A 16,498-nucleotide genomic window follows, 5' to 3' on the forward strand; every position below is an offset into this window, starting at 1 on the left:
TTTTCACTTACAAGAATCAATTGGCTGGATCTTTTCGACCTTTTATTTGTGATGGCTAGATGTGAGCATTACAATAGTTTTACAATACAACAGCGTAACAGTTTTTCATATTGTGCATACATACACACACACACACAAACACATATATATGCATATATTCAAGCATGTGTGTGCGTGTGTGCACGTGTGTGTATGTAGAGCCATTTACAGCTAAATATTTTATGTGAGTATTTTGTCTGTAAAACATCCATGCATTCAGATGCACTTACAATGTGTGGATATGGGTTGGCAGGACCTCTATGTCTGCCCACTGGACTGTGTAGAGAGCCCACAGCTCTAATTGGACGTCACAGTAATTAGGGAAGGGGAGCGTTCATGCCGCCACAGTCACAGCCACAGTCAGGCGATTTGCTGACTTCAAAAGCAGACCCAAGGTAAACTTTCCCAAGGAAAGAAGGTAGAATGTGTAACAAGCATTGCTTGTTGCCTGGCGAGGAACACTGCTTCACTGCATCGGAAGTAAACACTCAAGGATACAAAATACGGGCTGTGTGTTGCACGAGATTAACCCTTTCGCCCCCACTCTCAAACCTGTCTGTCCATAATGAACACCTGGCATTTTTTTTTCCTGTAGAACCCGTTACCTCACAAACACTAAGGAAGTGGCAGGGCAGGACTAATCTTGCTTATTTGCATGTACTTTGGTACTTTGGTGTTATAGCACTATATACATTGGCATTTCAGCTGTGTCAGTGATAATTGTAGAGAGACAGATTTGGTCAGATGTGGTTTAATGTTTTCTGCATGCATGCACTTTGTAAGTTGCTCTGGATAAGCTTGGCCACAGATGAGTAAATATGTACAGGCAGGAAATTGGGTACGACTGGCAAGACTTCCCCTCCTTCTCTCTCTCTCTCTTTCTCCTGGGTTATCACCCCTCCGTGCTGCTCCTTTCTCCTGCCATTTCCCATCACCCTCTACAGCTGCTAAGGTCACTAATGGCCAGGCCATCTCTCAGTCCTCCCTGACAGTAGCTAACATGCAGATATGTGTCCAGCCATGTGAGCTGGCAAATTTGAATTTGTGAAAATTGTGAATTTTTGAAATAAGAGACTGATAATAAGAGGTGAATTTCTTGGGTATACATTTTTTCCTTTCCTCTCTGATTCACCCCAACCCCTCAGTCTCACCCCTCCATTGATTGGCTGTGGAAGAAGTAGTGTTGACCTATGGGACATCCCCCCCTCCTGGAATCCTACGCAGGGCTGGACCACAGGAGAGGAGAACAGAAGCCATCCCGCCTATGACAGAGGTCCTACATCAGTCCTGCCCCCAGCCCCGCCCGGAAGCTGACACCTCACCTTCATCTTCCCTCCACTCCTCTTCGCTGCCACAGTTGTGTTTTCCCCCAGGGGCCGCAGCGTCAGCCTAAAGGTCAAAGGTCAAAGCCCCACCCCAGCACTAGACTGAGGGAGGGCACATTGAGGACAAGGAGGGTAGCGGGTTGCGGTAACTGCTACTGTCCTTCGAGTATCCCATCAGAGGTGTACCATCCAGCAGCAGGGACAAGGAGGAAAGGCCCCAGAGACAGATCTCCTACTGCAGGGGCAGGGCAAGGGGCCCGGTATGGATAACTTGGAGGGGGACACGGACCCGCCCAAACCCTGGGTGCCGCCTAGCGGATTCTGGAGAGCTGTGCGGCCCGAGACGCTGGCACTGAACGGGAACGCCCGTTCACCGGCAGATGGGACAATGGGCAGAACGAAGCCGGCCGGGGCGCCCGGGGGGCAGCGGGGGTCGTGGGGGGACCTGCAGAGGTCCGACAGCTTGGAGAGCCACCTGCACCGATGCGTGCAGAAGGACACGGGGCCAGGGGCCCCTCCGGGGGGGCTGTGGAGGGCTGACAGCTGGGAGAGTGTGTGCGGCAACGGCGGCTCTCTGACGTTGGCTGAGAGGGTAGAAATGAACAGGGGCATCCTCAGACGAATCCTCAACGAAGCCCAAAGCAGCTACCGGGACAGCATCAGACAGGCACAGGATGTCTCCCAGGGCACCATCAGAGGTATGAAGTTGCTGAACAAAGGACTGGAGAGTGTCCCGTATGACTGCACAGCTGGCATAAATTCATTTATATAGTTAGATTTAAATGCTCAGTGAGACTGAGCTGTGCCAGTTCATTTAAATGTGATCGCTATCATTGCATTGATTACTCAGAAAGCTTGCTTGATTTGAACGAGAAGAGCAGACCAGTGAATGGAGAGTGGTCTAAGAGTGGTCAGTGATGGCTAGGCTCTCTCACTTTCCCTCTCTCTGTCTCCCTCTCCGTACTGCCCTCTCTCCTCCTCTCCCTTCCTGTCCAGGCAGCACAACCCTCAATGACAGTGACTGGGACTCGGGCATCTCCCTGCAGGACAGTGAGCACAGCCACAGGTGAGACACCCAGGGCTAAGTTTTCCCAGCACAGTGAACCAGTGTTTACTTGTGCTAATGACACAGGGTTTTCCAAGCACAGCAGTCTCCTGTGCTGATGCAAAGTTTACACACAACAGCAACCCCCTTTTCCAATAACACACAGAATAACTAGGCACAAAAAAGACAATATAAAAGGTTAACATTTGACAACCAAGGGCAAAGTTGAACCAATAAAATATTATTTGCTACGCTATACATTATGATATTTGTGAATTATGCTGTGTTCAATGGATATGAATAATGTCAGAAAATAATTCATAATGCATTGATATTTCACACATGCTCATGTTCTTGTTCTAAGAGAAAGGAACTGAATATTAGCAGGTCACTCATTTTCATGAATGTCTGAGGTTGAAACAAAGCCGCTAACAATGTCATCATCAACTATCAGCAGCTATCTCCGTCTGTGCTTCCAAAACATCCTCAGATTCTGCAGAGTTCCAAGCTGCACCCCCAGGAACCTTAAAGCACCCCGCAAAAGTGTCTCGCTCAGACTCCCAGTCACATCAGCTTTTAAACAGGAGCCCTAATGGACAATGACATGAAATAAAGCTCTGTGTGTTCATAAAGGAAAAAACAGGATACACATTTTCTGGGGCTGAGGATATGAGGACTGTAACTCTGGCAGTGTTGCGGCAGGGTTGTAGGTAGGACAGTGGGTGTGGGCTGAGCAGTCTAACCCCATCACCCTTCCGTCAGTGTCTATGCCCTGCCCTCCTGAAGACCTTACATAAGATGGCTTTAGACGATCCCCTCGTCTGAAAGGCCATACCAAGCTCCTCTGCGCTCTAAGCCCCCAGATAACATATGGCAGTGTGCTGTAGAATATGTTACTAATATTTCCTATGCAAATACCTAGACCGACATGTTAAAAGCAGATTGAGATAATGCAGACATTGGAGAGAAAAGCAATCTTTCTTTTCTGTTCAGTTCAAATTCTGGTAAAGAGATGAAACAAGGTATATTAAAGCAAAATGGATATCAAATCAATCAACATCCGAAAGAATTCCATTGATGTGGACCAAAAACAGAGGAATGGATTCACTTCTCTCGCACACATAATCAAACTCACTTTACCAACACACAAATTTAACCTCACCTCATTTATGCGCACTAACGTACACGCACCCATACACACAGACACACACATGCATGCACACACGCGCACACACCCTCATCATCCTGATTAGAGTTGACAGCCTAATCTCACTCTCTAAACACATACCACCATCGCCTACCACTGTCTCTCTTCCTCTGTCTCTCTGTTTCTGTCTCCCTCTTCTTCCCTCTCTCTCTCTCTCACTGTGTGACTGACAGGTCTGTCATTTCCAGGGAAGACCTGTCTCTGAGTCCAAGGCATGAGCAAGCAAAACGCATCCTGGAGCGTGCCCGCATGAAGACCCGGTCCAGCCCGGTCAAAGCAGACCACACCCTCTTACCTGTTCAGAGAGACAATGCGTAAGTCTGTCTGTCCATCCATCTGGCTATCAGCATGACGCCTCTGCTGTTTCAGGGGGCCTTGACTCTCTCATAGTAACAGACGCTTCCTCCACCTGATCTCACACCATACCAAATCTTATCCACATCCAGAAGAAAGAATTCAAATTCACATCAGTCTTATTGACATGACTAGACATATGTTAAGCATTGCCAAAACATAAAAAGCACAAAGGAAATAAAAACAACACTAACAATAATGGTAATAGGTGTATCCATTTCTCTCCTTTTGTAATATGTGGTCCAAATTGCACATGCACTATCCTCACTCAGTTTAACCATTTCTCGCCACCTACCCGACATATATGGAAATTTTGATGAATATTTAATAAAATGCAGTTCTGCAAAAAAGGAGGATGGAAATGATAAATCACGATTATTATACTTTTTGCTGAAATCATCAAGCACACATTTGCATATAGCTATTAAATGTTAATTCAGATGATGCATAGTCCATCTGTCTGTCTGATTGAGTGGAAGGATGTCTGGAACAAAACTGATGGTTGAGGATGGCAGCAAAAGTTATTTTCCTCTTACTCAGTCTCTCCAGTCTATTAAAGCGTCATGCAGGCGAGCTGGAGTTATGCAACATATGGGCAAAGATGGCCATCTCACAGTTTCAGTATTATGTCTTTGCTTTCATTGGAGCTCCTGTACATTCAGAGAAATATAAGACTCGTTCACCAGAGATTTCCCTCCGTCTTATGAGTTCTCAAACAATAATCATCAGACATCCTCATCTGCAAGAATATTTCCATATTAGGACATTAAAGTGAACTAATCTAAATGGAAGGATTATTTTAAATGCCTGTTTTTGTCCTAAACCCCACTTTCATTTAAAAGCCATCCAAACCGATGAATAGCCATTGGATGAGGTGAAATAATGGTAAATCATGACTGCCATCATCATGCCTGAATCTGAGTACAATGTGGCAAGATGAAATGTTCATTTATATGACACCATGGGCGTAAATTACGGTACTACAGTACTAGTGCTATTATTATTATTGTTATAATTATTATAATTATAGCTCCACCAAGGTAATATACAGCAGCCATTTTGTGCCAGGACACTTGCCACACCTCGGCTGAGCTAGAAAGGGGGGGATTTAATGGGCCAGTTGAACTGGTGCATGATTAGCCAGACTGAGAAAGCCAGATTGGGAATCTGGCCAGAGCAGCAGAGTTAATTCCCCCTACTCCCTGCGATAAGGGATGGGATCTTTAATGACCGCATTGAATGAGGACAGTTTAAGGCCTAATCCAATGCCAGGAGGTGCCCTCAGCCGAATAAATATTCCAGGAAAAGAGACAGGGTGTCGCCTCCAAAACCTTGCCTGTGTTTACCCAGCACACCGCTCCTGCGTGGAACAGCAGGGCCTGTGGTGCCGTGCAGGGCGGCAGGCTAGCATAGTGGTAAAGTGCAGGGCTTGTAACCAAAAGGTTGCTGGTTTGATTCCCCACTGGAGCACCGCTGCTGGTCCCTTGGGCAAGGTACTTAACCTACAAATGCCTCAGTAAATATCCAGCGGTGTAAATGGATGGTAAATGGAACATAAAATTGTAACCTATGTAAGTCACTCTGGTTAAGAGCATCTGCGAAATGACAGTAATGTAATGTAATGTAATAGAACTGATTCAGAAATAATGCTGTCCCCAGAGGCCTGTAAATGTGTATAACTGATCTAGGAATAATGCTGGCCCTAAGATGCCTCTAACAGTATATAACTGATGAAGGAAGAATGTTGTCCTCAGGTGAGGTGGACAGACAGTCAGGTAGAGCTGGGTCTTTGCTGTTCACCTGACAGAGGAGACAGAGCTGATCACAAGCAGTCCTTCCAACACTTCCAACAATAATTCATTGCAATTTAATGCAGCGGACACTGTGTGAGTGCTGACTGTGGGCGTGGCCTGTCCTGCAGGGTGTTGCTGTCGGCGTCCGGGGCCCCCTGGTACAAGGACTCTCTCCTGGTGAGGGACGGCCTGGCGGTGGTGTCGGGCAACCTGAGCGACTCCTCCAGCGGAGACTCGGCATGCGGCTCGCGCCGGCGCCCGGGCCACTCCCCGACGCGCGTGCGCTTCCAGGACGAGTCTGAGCGGGACGCCGAGGCGCGCTACCTGGAGCGGCAGCAGCGGCAGCGCCCCCGGGCTGGCGAGAGGGCGCAGGGCCTGCTCGTGTCCAAGCCCCGGCTCTCCTCCTACATAAAAGGGCTGCGGGAGGGAGACGGGAGCCCAGAGGGCACGCCCTCGTCAAGCAGGAAGAAGAGGGCAACCCACGGGGAGCTGCAGGGGGGAACTCACAAAGACACATTACAGGAAGTGATGACCAAGAAGTGCGGCTCCTGTGGGACCTTTTTAGAGGGCGTCGTGGCGTCCCACTTGAACCTCGTCGCTCAGGCCGCCCCTGGAGACGCGGTGTCACGAAGTCAGGTGATACCCCGCTGGATAGCCCCCGCCCGCACAAGCAGCTCGGAGCAGATAAAGGAGACCCACATCGGAGAGGTCACCTCCGCTGACGAACCCCGCAAATCCAGCCACAGCCCGGCTGGAGAGGCGCAGGGCGGGGGTACTGGCGGTACGGGCCAAATCGTGTCCATTTTGGCGACGTCGAAGAAGAAGTGTTTAAAAAAAGAGGACGGAGGACTGGAGGAGGGGCAAAGTCCCTCAGAACCACAGGGGCAAAATGTGGGCCTTCCCAGCTACCGGCCGACCCCACCTGCCAAAGACCGAAACAGTCTGGGCCTGAACCTGAAGGAACAGACCACTATGCTGAACAGGGGGGAGGATAATCCCTCTCTTCTGAGCCCCCACTCCCCGGTCTCCCCCCTCAGGAACTTACAGCTCAAGGCCCACCCTGAAATCACAGGTCAGCCAAAACAAGCCCCCAAATCACATCTATAAACACCCAAAACCCCAAACACATATTTGAGCCGCAGATCAATCTGGAGCACATTGTCTACCCACAATACCTCATTGCTGTACACCCTCTATCTCAGGAAAACACCAGTGTCAGCTGTTATAAGAATTATGAGTTTGAAGTGAGTTGGACAGAAGGTTGCAAATAACTCTGAAATACTTGTTTATAGTGATTCACTCTCAGTTTTATCAGAGTGAACACATGTTCATACATAAATACAAAACCACAAAACCTTCGCGGACACACAGACACAGATACATGCTTGCATGCACTCACTCAAACATTCAGATAGACTCAGCCACTCAAAGACACTCATGCATACGCACACACACACACACACACACACTGACTTCTACATGCACGTATTGACCCATATGTAATCTGCACATTAAATCTCCCATACATGCACACACACACATACACACACACACACACACACACACCCTCAGCTCGGTGATATATAGCCCTCTCTTGTTCTCTCTCCAGGTCTAGGTCAGCACCTCCAAGCAAACGGAGACTGCCAGGACGACGCTGGTCTGTGGGTAACTGTGCCCCTGGAGAGTCCCTCAGGGTACCAAGGGATGCAGTGGGCAGAGCAGCAGCTGGAGGACGACACCAAGCCTGTACAGTGAGTACCCAGAATCCCCTCTGTCCCACTTCCACTGCCGTCACCCCAGCAGAGTCCGGGTCAGCAGTGAGAAAGATCACATCATCCTCCCTATACTGGAACTGCTTTCAGTTTGACAAGCTGACCACAAAATTCCCTCACTGCAATGCCCGTCATTCTCCGTGCGATGATGAATAAGAATCATGCCCTTCTGGAGCATGAAGTCATCAAACATAAAACCCTGACCAAACTCCTGTAAGATCATTTATAATGCCGTAATACATTTTCCAGTGTCACAGAACATTCGTGCAAAGAGGATAAGAGAGCTGAAACATATTGAGGTTGAAGTCAATCTCTGAGCTGGCGCCTGGAGATTCTGTGAAGAATGTGACGTAAGTTGGCAGCAGCGATTTAGAGACGGGTTAGAGACGATCACGGTTATTAAAGAGACAAGAACGTTCCTACGATTGTGAACTCTAGCACGAAGTCGCCCTCTACTGGCCATAAACATGCAAGTGTATGCTGCTCGCAAAAAAAAAAATCCTGGAAGTGTGGCTTGCAAAACATTTAACTTTGTTAGCAATGTCTCTCCCGTTATCTGCCCGTTTACCTTCGTCTCTTCTCTGTCTCCAAGTACACTGGATCCACACCGCAGAGTTGTGATCGAGCGGTCCGGTGCACGGGACGGCAGACCTAAGCTGTCCCTGCGTCGGATCTTCTCTGCCATCGGGCTGACCGGCACCGGCTGGCTGCGCCAGGGTCACTCCAGCGGCTCGGAACGGCTGAGCTCCTCTCCCAGACACGGGTCCCCCTGCCTAAGCCCCAGCCACAGCCCCCGCGGGCAGCTGAAAAAAACGCCGTCGCTGCAATCAATGGCAAAGGTAACTTCCTCCCCCACAACCAACCAGCTCTGTCTCAGAGAGCAATTGAAACGACTTTATCATCATTTTTTGTTTATATTACTTGGCTTGCTGTATGCATTTTAACTTCATTTAACTTATTATCACAGTGATGCACTTATTTGGAAGTCGCTCTGGGTAAGTAAGTAAGTAAGTAACGTTAATGTAAACTTACCTGTACTGTCACGCTTACTCTGTTAGAGAGAGATGTGGGAAGGGAGGGTTGATCTGATAATGTCCATGCAGCAGTGCTTTTGACAACACTGGATGCTTTCTGTCATGCCATTTGAGCCCGTTTGAATTCTATAAATGCTATTATAACTCCAGATGGAACTGAAAGTCATAGATGTAACATGAGAGTGAACGAGAGACCAGTGACCAGCGTGACCAGTTCACACGTCCACGATGGGCCATTGAGATTTGCACTAGCACTTCAGCTTTTGTTCCGCTTCACCTAACGGCTCATTTTATTTATTAAACCTGTTCAGAAAAATTATGAGATCAATCATTGTCTCCCAAAAGTGCTGTACCTACATTGATCTGCTTAGGAGGTGGTTTAAATAGGCCTCCCATGGGAAGCATGAAAAGTAGTTCAGCTTCGTTGTCTTCTGAAGATGAATACAAGTGCAATCGTTGGTTTCTGCAATACAACCCAGAATTATGAAGGTATTTTTGAGCGGAAGCGGGGAAAATCAATGATTTTACATAAATAAGCAGTTGTTGATACCCAATGTTTGACTGCTGCAATTTTACCTTTCCAACAGCAGGGGGTGCCCATTATCCAGCTGCGGCGAGCCTCCTCAGTACAGGAACTGCCGCTTCTCAAAGTGAGGGAAGAGCATGCCGCTGAGAACAGGCTGGGGGTGCAGCTCCACAGCCCTGATAACAGGTAGAGCATATCCGCTACACACTCGAACACATGCACCCAAAATGAGTCGTCCTCAATTAACCATAGGAGCACAATAAGTTTTATCCTTTTTTTTTAAAGAACAGGCTGGTCAGCCAAACAAGGTTTGCCATTCTGCCTGTAGTCTAGAGTGTACCTAGCACTGGCCAAGTGGCCAAGCCTGGTCTTGAAAGGTCTCTGCTTTCACACCAAATCCTGGCAAACTTTCTCTGCACCCTTATGACTCTTATTATTATTTTATGACAGAAATATTTCCTAATTACAATCGCATAGATATGTAGACCCTCTCACACGGCTCCTGTCACTTTGCTTTGATGGTCACGTTTCATCACCCAAGGAAAAGAAATACCAATTCTGAATCCTGCAGATTGTGGAAATGCTGGACTGGCCAATGCCTCCCATCCTCTCTCTTGAATGCACTCAGCAACACCCTCTTATGACAAGGGCATTCTGTCAACCTTGGTGCTGAGGGAAACATCTAAAGCATGTCATAGGGTCATAGCCAGGTCCATCATGTGTCTCTTCAGGAGTGAGACATTCTGGAATGCGTATAGCTGATGAGTCTGTGGCGTGAAAAAACAACCATTTCAGATAAGCAATATTAGTGGTGTTTCAGACAGATTTGCCCTGTGTTGTATGTCTTAAGGGGAACTTAAAAAAACTACTATTTTTTTAAGTAAGACTATTTAAAGGTTGATTCCACGCTGCTGGAAAAGAATGGATTAGACAGGGGTAACATACAGGCAAACACACTCAAATATATATCGAATATAATTGTTTTATAAGAATTTATTAGCGTTGATTTTTGTTGTGTTTATCATTTGTAACTCAGATGCACTGAGTTAAAGTTGTGTGTGCAGTTAAACATTGTAAATGAAATCTTCTATCAGTCAGCCATTGGTGGTTGTGGTGGTCGTGGTGGTGGTGGGGGTTGGGGGGAGGGGCTTGAAACGGCTCCAGGATGTTTGGTATGTGCACACAGCCGGGGTGTTGTGCAACCCCGGAATATTTCCCATTCCTCCTGTTTGCGGAGGCGTGTGTAGTTACACTAAAGAGCAGCACAGCTGGGCCCAATAAAGGGGGAGGAATGCTGAAAACGATCCTCAGTCATTGTGGTGGAATGTCCTCACAGCGTGTCAATATCAAGCGTATCTGCGTGTGTGCATACCTGATTGTGTCTGTGTTTGGATGTGTTTCTTTGTGTGTGCGTGTGTGAGACATTAGAGAGTGTCAGTGTTGAAGGGCCGGATGGGAAAATTCTATTTGCTATGACTGACGATGGAAAGCTTTACACCGCCATGCTGAGGAGCCAGTTATAAATACAATAGAGGAACATTGTAATAATGAGAGCGTAAATGCACAACATTGTGTGGTATGGAGCTGGTGCTGCAGGCGAGCATAGCTCCTGCTTAGCTTTTATCCTCCCTACCTCTACACGATTCTTCTCATCCAGCAGCTCACATGTCTTGAATCTGCAGGAAAAGACACAGCTATTTAGCAGGTCTTCACATTCTGTCCGACTCACATATCAGCCATTATCCACATTTCCCATTGACACTGCTAGGTAATTATTCAAGTGATTCTGGTTCAAGTATTTTGCTCAAGGGCACAAAAGCATGGAATGCCATGGATTGTACCCTGCAGCCATCTGGCTGAGTCCAGCTCTCCATCCCATGCAGCTCAGATTAACAATGCACACATATGAAGATTATATTTATCATATTAAAAATCAGTCTGTTCAGTCTGTATCGTATGTGTCTGTGCGGTTGCTTTTTGTCGCCCCTCTCCTGACGGTGGCTTCTCTATGACTTCCTGTGCCCAGGAGGGGGCTCCAGCGAGCTCTAAGCGTGGAGGACGTGGGCCGGCCCAGCGGGGCTCGGTCTGTGGGGCGGGTCGCCCAGGCCTTCCCCGACGGGACGCTCCTGCTGGAGCTCTGTCGGCCCGCTCACGGGCCCTTTGGGTTCGTCATCTCCCGGGGCAACGGTCGGCTGGACTCAGGTATGAGAAACTGCCGTTTGCACCATCAGTCAAAAAATACAAACAGTAGCTGCTTCTTTCCTTGCAGCAGCAAGTCCTTGAAAAAGATTATGATATTTTAAAACGCAGAGACCCAGCTCTCCTGTGTGTGACAGCCGTATATGTAGAGAGTAAAAATGATGATGATGATGATGATGATGATGATATATGATGTTGAAGAACTGTTCTTCTCCCTGTGCCAGCTGTATATGTTCAGAGTAAAGGTGATGATTTATGATGATGATGATGATGAAGATAGTGTATAATATTGAAGCACAGCTCTCCTCCTTGCGCTAGCTGTATTTGTTCAGAGTAAAGGTGATGATTTATGAGGATGGTGATAGTGTATAATGTGGAAGCACAGCTCTTCTGTCTGTGCCAGCTGTATAAGTGTAGAGTGAAGGTGATGATGATGATGATGTAGATGTATAATGTTGAAGCACTGTTCTCCTCTCTGTCTCAGGTGTATACGTGGAGAGAATGGGTGACAGTGGGACAGAGAAGCTGTACGCTGGGCTGCTGGGTGTGGGGGATGAGATCCTGGAGGTGAATGGGGAGAAGGTCGCCGGGCTGGGTCTGAACCAGGTGACCCGGCTCATGAGGCAGGACAGCATCGCCTCCATCAGGATCCTCAGGCACCGCCGGCCCCGTCGCTAGGCAACCACAGGACAAGATGCAGGGGGGTGGGATGGACTGGCTCTGACCTAAGTATGAAATGTATGAAACACAGAGGGAGAGGCTGTAACTGATGCTGTGTTTGCATGTGTTTGTGTATGTATGTGTGTGTGTTTGTGTATGTATGTATGTGTGTGTGTGGGTGTGTCTCTATATGTGTGAGTACATGAGTGTGTGCTTGGGTGTGTCTGTGCATGTGTGAGCTTGCTGACAGATTTAGGCTGAACAGCTCACGTAAATGCACAAAGCTCTGAGGTTTCAGAGGGAATCACCTTTAAAAAAGGCTCTGTGAAGAAACCATTTCTCATTTCAGCCACCATCTTTTATGTTCCTGTTGACTTCCGAGAGTCCTCCTCACAGAACCATGCTTCTTGCTGTATTCAGATCATTTAGACTGGCAGTAGATGACCCATTGGTTATGCTAATCATAATACAACCACCACTGTGTACATTCTATTTTTAAAAGAATCTATGCAAAACCACATCCACTATGTTAAAAAAGGGACCAGCAATTTGTATGTGTGGAAAATGTGACACAAGAGGTTGTGTGACAGGATTTCAGATTGTGGAAGAGACACAGTGAAACAGTGGTCTGAGAGGCATGTAGCATACTGAATTGTTTAGATCAATGCTGTTTTAACATTTTACACTGTTGTCAGAAAAAGCACTGCTGTTGTTAGGCATCATTTCTAATAGACATTTCACCCCTTTGACCCCTTTGACAGAAACTGAAAGAAAGAAATTTTCTTCATGGTGGTTTGATCTGTTTTGTTAATACTATTTCTATTCAAAAGTCAAATAAAATATTTGAAAATATGGTTTGTATGGCATTGCTGTGGAGAGTTAAGTTTATCATGGAAAAACTAGAATAGTATGGACAGGGTCTGAAGCTCTGCTTGTGTGGTGAGATAAATTGCTGTTTCTCTTTCTCTCTCTATTTCTGTCTTTTTCCTCACAGCTGAAAAACAGGCATTCACATTGTGATAGTCCCGTGCACACAGCTCTTCTCCACAAAATGAGGGGCCGTCAGTTTTAACATGAGTGAGTGGAGTGAGAGAGAGAGAGAGAGAGAGAGAGAGAGAGAGGGTTGCCAGATGTGGTGGGGTCAAGGAAACATCCCCGAGAGGAAAGACTAATCATACACACACACACACACACACACACAGGCATATATACACATCCACGCATACACAAACACACTTGCACACACACACACATACATTGCTGTAAGATTTGTTACAGATCTCTCACAAATTAATCTTATGGACAAGCACTAAAATTCACAAATATATTAATGTACTATTCCTAAAACTACTTTCTTTGTCAGATATTACCAAAACGTGTTTTATTATTGTAATAAGCAATCATCACAAATTCAAAAAACATATTAAACACTGCTGTAGGCTACAATAATACATGTCATATCCATTTTTCTCTTTGAGAGAAAATGTATGAAATGTATAATGTATAATAAAGGTGTATTTTAAAAACAATAATGATTTACAGCATGAATTTAAAAACTTTCACCAACTTACTTCAGTAGTTTTTTTCTGACATTGCATACCATTCAATATTGTTTCTAAACTTAACCTATAATCAGGTCTACATTCAGAAATGCGGCTAAAATAATTATCAGACTGATGATATATCGGCCTCTATGAGATGATACGGACGCTGTGCACAGTCTTGATGCCATCAATGCACAACCTATTCAGCAGAACCGCCTTTAAACCACTGAACCAATGACTCCCCAAAAAAAGAAATTCTGGCCAATCAGATAAACGTTTTGGGCGTTTGAGGGGGCGAGGGTATCGCCAAAAACCGTTTTTATACCAAAGTGAGTTCGTTGGATTTCGAACAAATACCGTTTGATGAGAATCACATGGTTTACGCAAGATTTTATTAGGGCCGAGCCTCTCATTGAAAATTTGCGCCATTTAAATCCTATCAGTTCCCTCCCCGTACTCCTATTGGTTGATGGATTTGGCGGGGTGTAATCCCCACCGCTTTTCAAACAAGCCTCTTTTCTATTGGATAGCGTAGCCATGACGTAGACGTATATAAGCAGGATAAATATAGTAACTGATATATTTTTTTCTGAGGATCCGTGCGGTGTGGAAGGTAGCAGTACATGTTGAGTTATTTTACTCTTCCACATACAGTATTTCCCAGTTATCCATATAATTTATAAATGAGAACCACGATGAACTTTCTCCTACCGTGCCGGTCTACTTTACTTGAATATTTGAACATTTCTGGTTCTCTTGCTGCTGGTCATATGCGGTGAGAAACAAATTTTAGCAATCAGGGGAGTTAGCAAAGCAGTGTTAGTGGCGTGAACACGGAAATCGCACGCATCTTATAACTGTACACAGTATTGGATGGACTTTTTACTCTAGACGACAGCTACTTGAACTTAAAACAGTCTCGGCTCCACGTTGTTAACAAGCTAAAAACTGGGCTTTAAAAAAGTTTGCCTTTCAAATGGAATATAAAATGGATGCACATCGGATAATGAGCATATCCCTGGGGAAGATTTACAATTCCAGGGTGCAGCGAGGCGGAATCAAACTGCACAAAAATCTACTGGTATCTCTGGTTCTACGGAGCGCCCGGGAGGTTTGCTTCAGTGGCTACTGCGGCGACGTCTCTCCGAGCGCCCCGCACTTCGGAGAGACGGAGCGGGAAGAGCTGACAAAAGAGTCGGACCAGGACGAACTGGTCGTATCTGAGCCCTCAGAAGACTGCGGTGAGTTACCCCCATATTCAGGCAGCCGCCAAGACGAATACCCAAGAGGGGAAACGACGGCCCGGGCGCAACAGAGCGCCGGGAAAGATGCATCAGATTCGGATTATAGCTGCAGAGCGACTCGGAGTATGGACAAGGAGGATCCATCCACTTCCACGGACTCTCCAGTTTCCACGTACGATCTGCTAACTGCTAACCAGGCTTCACCGAAAAGTATGGTGGCAGACGCGCCTCTTAGCGTAACTGTTGTAGATGGGTGTCGGGGAGAGTGCCAGGAGGCGGGCGACAGCAGCTGTGGGACGGACGTTGTCGAGTGCCATGTCCAAGTGCCCGAATCGTACCGCTCGGCATCTGATTGCAAATTAAAAAGAAAAAGAAACGCGGAAGATTCGCCACGCGTGGATTCCCCACAGAAGAAAAACAAACAGAGCTCACCCCCGACCCCGGTTAACGAGGGGGACAATGACGAGGAAGACGAAATGGACACAAGCAACGTGTCCAGCCTCATCAATATATTTGGTGCGGGGTTTTCAGGACTATTGAGTAAGAAGAGCACTGAAACGGAGTCAGAAGCGGACGAATCTGACTCAGGTTCCGGGCAAGTCTGCGGTGATCTGGCGCTCAGTAATCTAAACCCCTGGACTACTGCCATTGAGGCATTTTAGCCAACACTGAAACTACTCGAGTAAGAATATTTGGAGGGGACCGAGTTGGGTATTGTATAACTACGTGATTAAGTTTGCCTACAGTTATAATCCTGTATTAAAACATTACGAGCTGTTGGGAACTCTCGACCACGTGGAGAAGTGAAAGAGGAAGAGAAGTAAGGGGGGGTTTCCCTGACTTCCTCAATGCGCCGCGGCGTTTTGCTGTGCTGTACTGGCAAGTCCGTCTGAACTAACAGGTTGGCGCTTCAGCGTGAGTCAGCGAATCACGGGGGACAGAAAGAGGAAGTAGTTGTATGTGCCTTTTGTTTTGAAATTGAGTTTTTTAGGAGGCTGATTGCTTCCCAGCAATATCATGATCAGAAGAAAAATCGCCAGCTACCTGAGCCCAGTCAATACACGTTCTGTAACATGTAGCTACATAACAACCGAGGGATTAAATTTGATGTGAAAAAGTTTACATGTTCAAAATGTGTAAATTTACGGTCAGTGTTAAATGTGTCTAGTTAAAGGCTACTGCTTGGCTTCGAGTTTTACGGAAGCTTAGTTGTAGAGTCTTTGGGTCCTGTGTTCAGTAGTTAAATCGCCGTGGGTATTCAAACAAAACCTGCACAAGGAGGGACATATTCGCGACTGCAAAAATTACTTTGCACACAGACGTGGTGACCATGACTTCTTTGAAAAACGTTAGTCTTTGTTTTATGAAGACCTGCTTTTCTACTGTTGTGAAATGTTTTTTCATTGTATTTCAAATGTCTATTTTGGTATTTCCGCTCAAAATATTTTATTTGCATGTGTTCCATGCGCATTAAATCTGTTTAAAAATATCTGAACGATTGCTTTCTTGCCTTATTTTAACAGCGGTTGTCCACAGTGTCTGGTTATTGACTGAACGTTTGGAATGCGGAGAATGGGGGTAGGGGGGGGGGGCGGTGGAGGTCTGCCTGAAGTGCTTTTATTCCCGGCTGTCAAAGGTCACTTTTCGTCTTTGTATCTGGGTGGCGAGCGTTAAAGGGGACGCCGCGTCTTTAAGCGTTGGGCGATAACTAGTGACTTCAGTAGCGAGTTTTCACAAACGCTGCCCAACCAACAAA

General features: G+C 46.5%; 2 protein-coding genes across 2 annotated transcripts; both read left to right on the forward strand.

The window, feature by feature from the left end:
- Positions 1-1,626: 1,626 nt before the first annotated feature.
- On the forward strand, positions 1,627-11,972 carry LOC118795409 (uncharacterized protein KIAA1614-like). The gene is made up of 9 exons (XM_036553868.1): positions 1,627-2,062; positions 2,361-2,430; positions 3,790-3,930; positions 5,892-6,835; positions 7,373-7,514; positions 8,128-8,374; positions 9,157-9,281; positions 11,122-11,297; positions 11,779-11,972. Exons 1-9 carry the CDS (start codon positions 1,627-1,629, stop codon positions 11,970-11,972), a joined length of 2,475 nt encoding a protein of 824 aa, XP_036409761.1.
- A 2,410-nt stretch (positions 11,973-14,382) lies between these two features.
- On the forward strand, positions 14,383-16,172 carry LOC118795876 (immediate early response gene 5 protein-like). The gene has a single exon (XM_036554635.1). It carries the CDS (start codon positions 14,475-14,477, stop codon positions 15,402-15,404), a length of 930 nt encoding a protein of 309 aa, XP_036410528.1. The 5' UTR covers positions 14,383-14,474; the 3' UTR covers positions 15,405-16,172.
- Positions 16,173-16,498: the final 326 nt, after the last annotated feature.

Source organism: Megalops cyprinoides, chromosome 20 (assembly GCF_013368585.1).
Source record: "Megalops cyprinoides isolate fMegCyp1 chromosome 20, fMegCyp1.pri, whole genome shotgun sequence".
Taxonomy (NCBI): Eukaryota; Metazoa; Chordata; class Actinopteri; order Elopiformes; family Megalopidae; genus Megalops; species Megalops cyprinoides.

What these genes read in the sequence shown, in the direction of transcription:
- LOC118795409 (XM_036553868.1), top strand. Translation starts at nt 1,627, where the DNA reads ATGGATAACTTGGAGGGGGACACGGACCCGCCCAAACCCTGGGTGCCG. An exon ending in CTCCCAGGGCACCATCAGAG is followed by an intron (nt 2,063 to 2,360) that starts GTATGAAGTTGC and finishes CTTCCTGTCCAG; the next exon opens with GCAGCACAACCCTCAATGAC. An exon ending in CAACGGTCGGCTGGACTCAG is followed by an intron (nt 11,298 to 11,778) that starts GTATGAGAAACT and finishes TCTCTGTCTCAG; the next exon opens with GTGTATACGTGGAGAGAATG.
- LOC118795876 (XM_036554635.1), top strand. Translation starts at nt 14,475, where the DNA reads ATGGAATATAAAATGGATGCACATCGGATAATGAGCATATCCCTGGGG.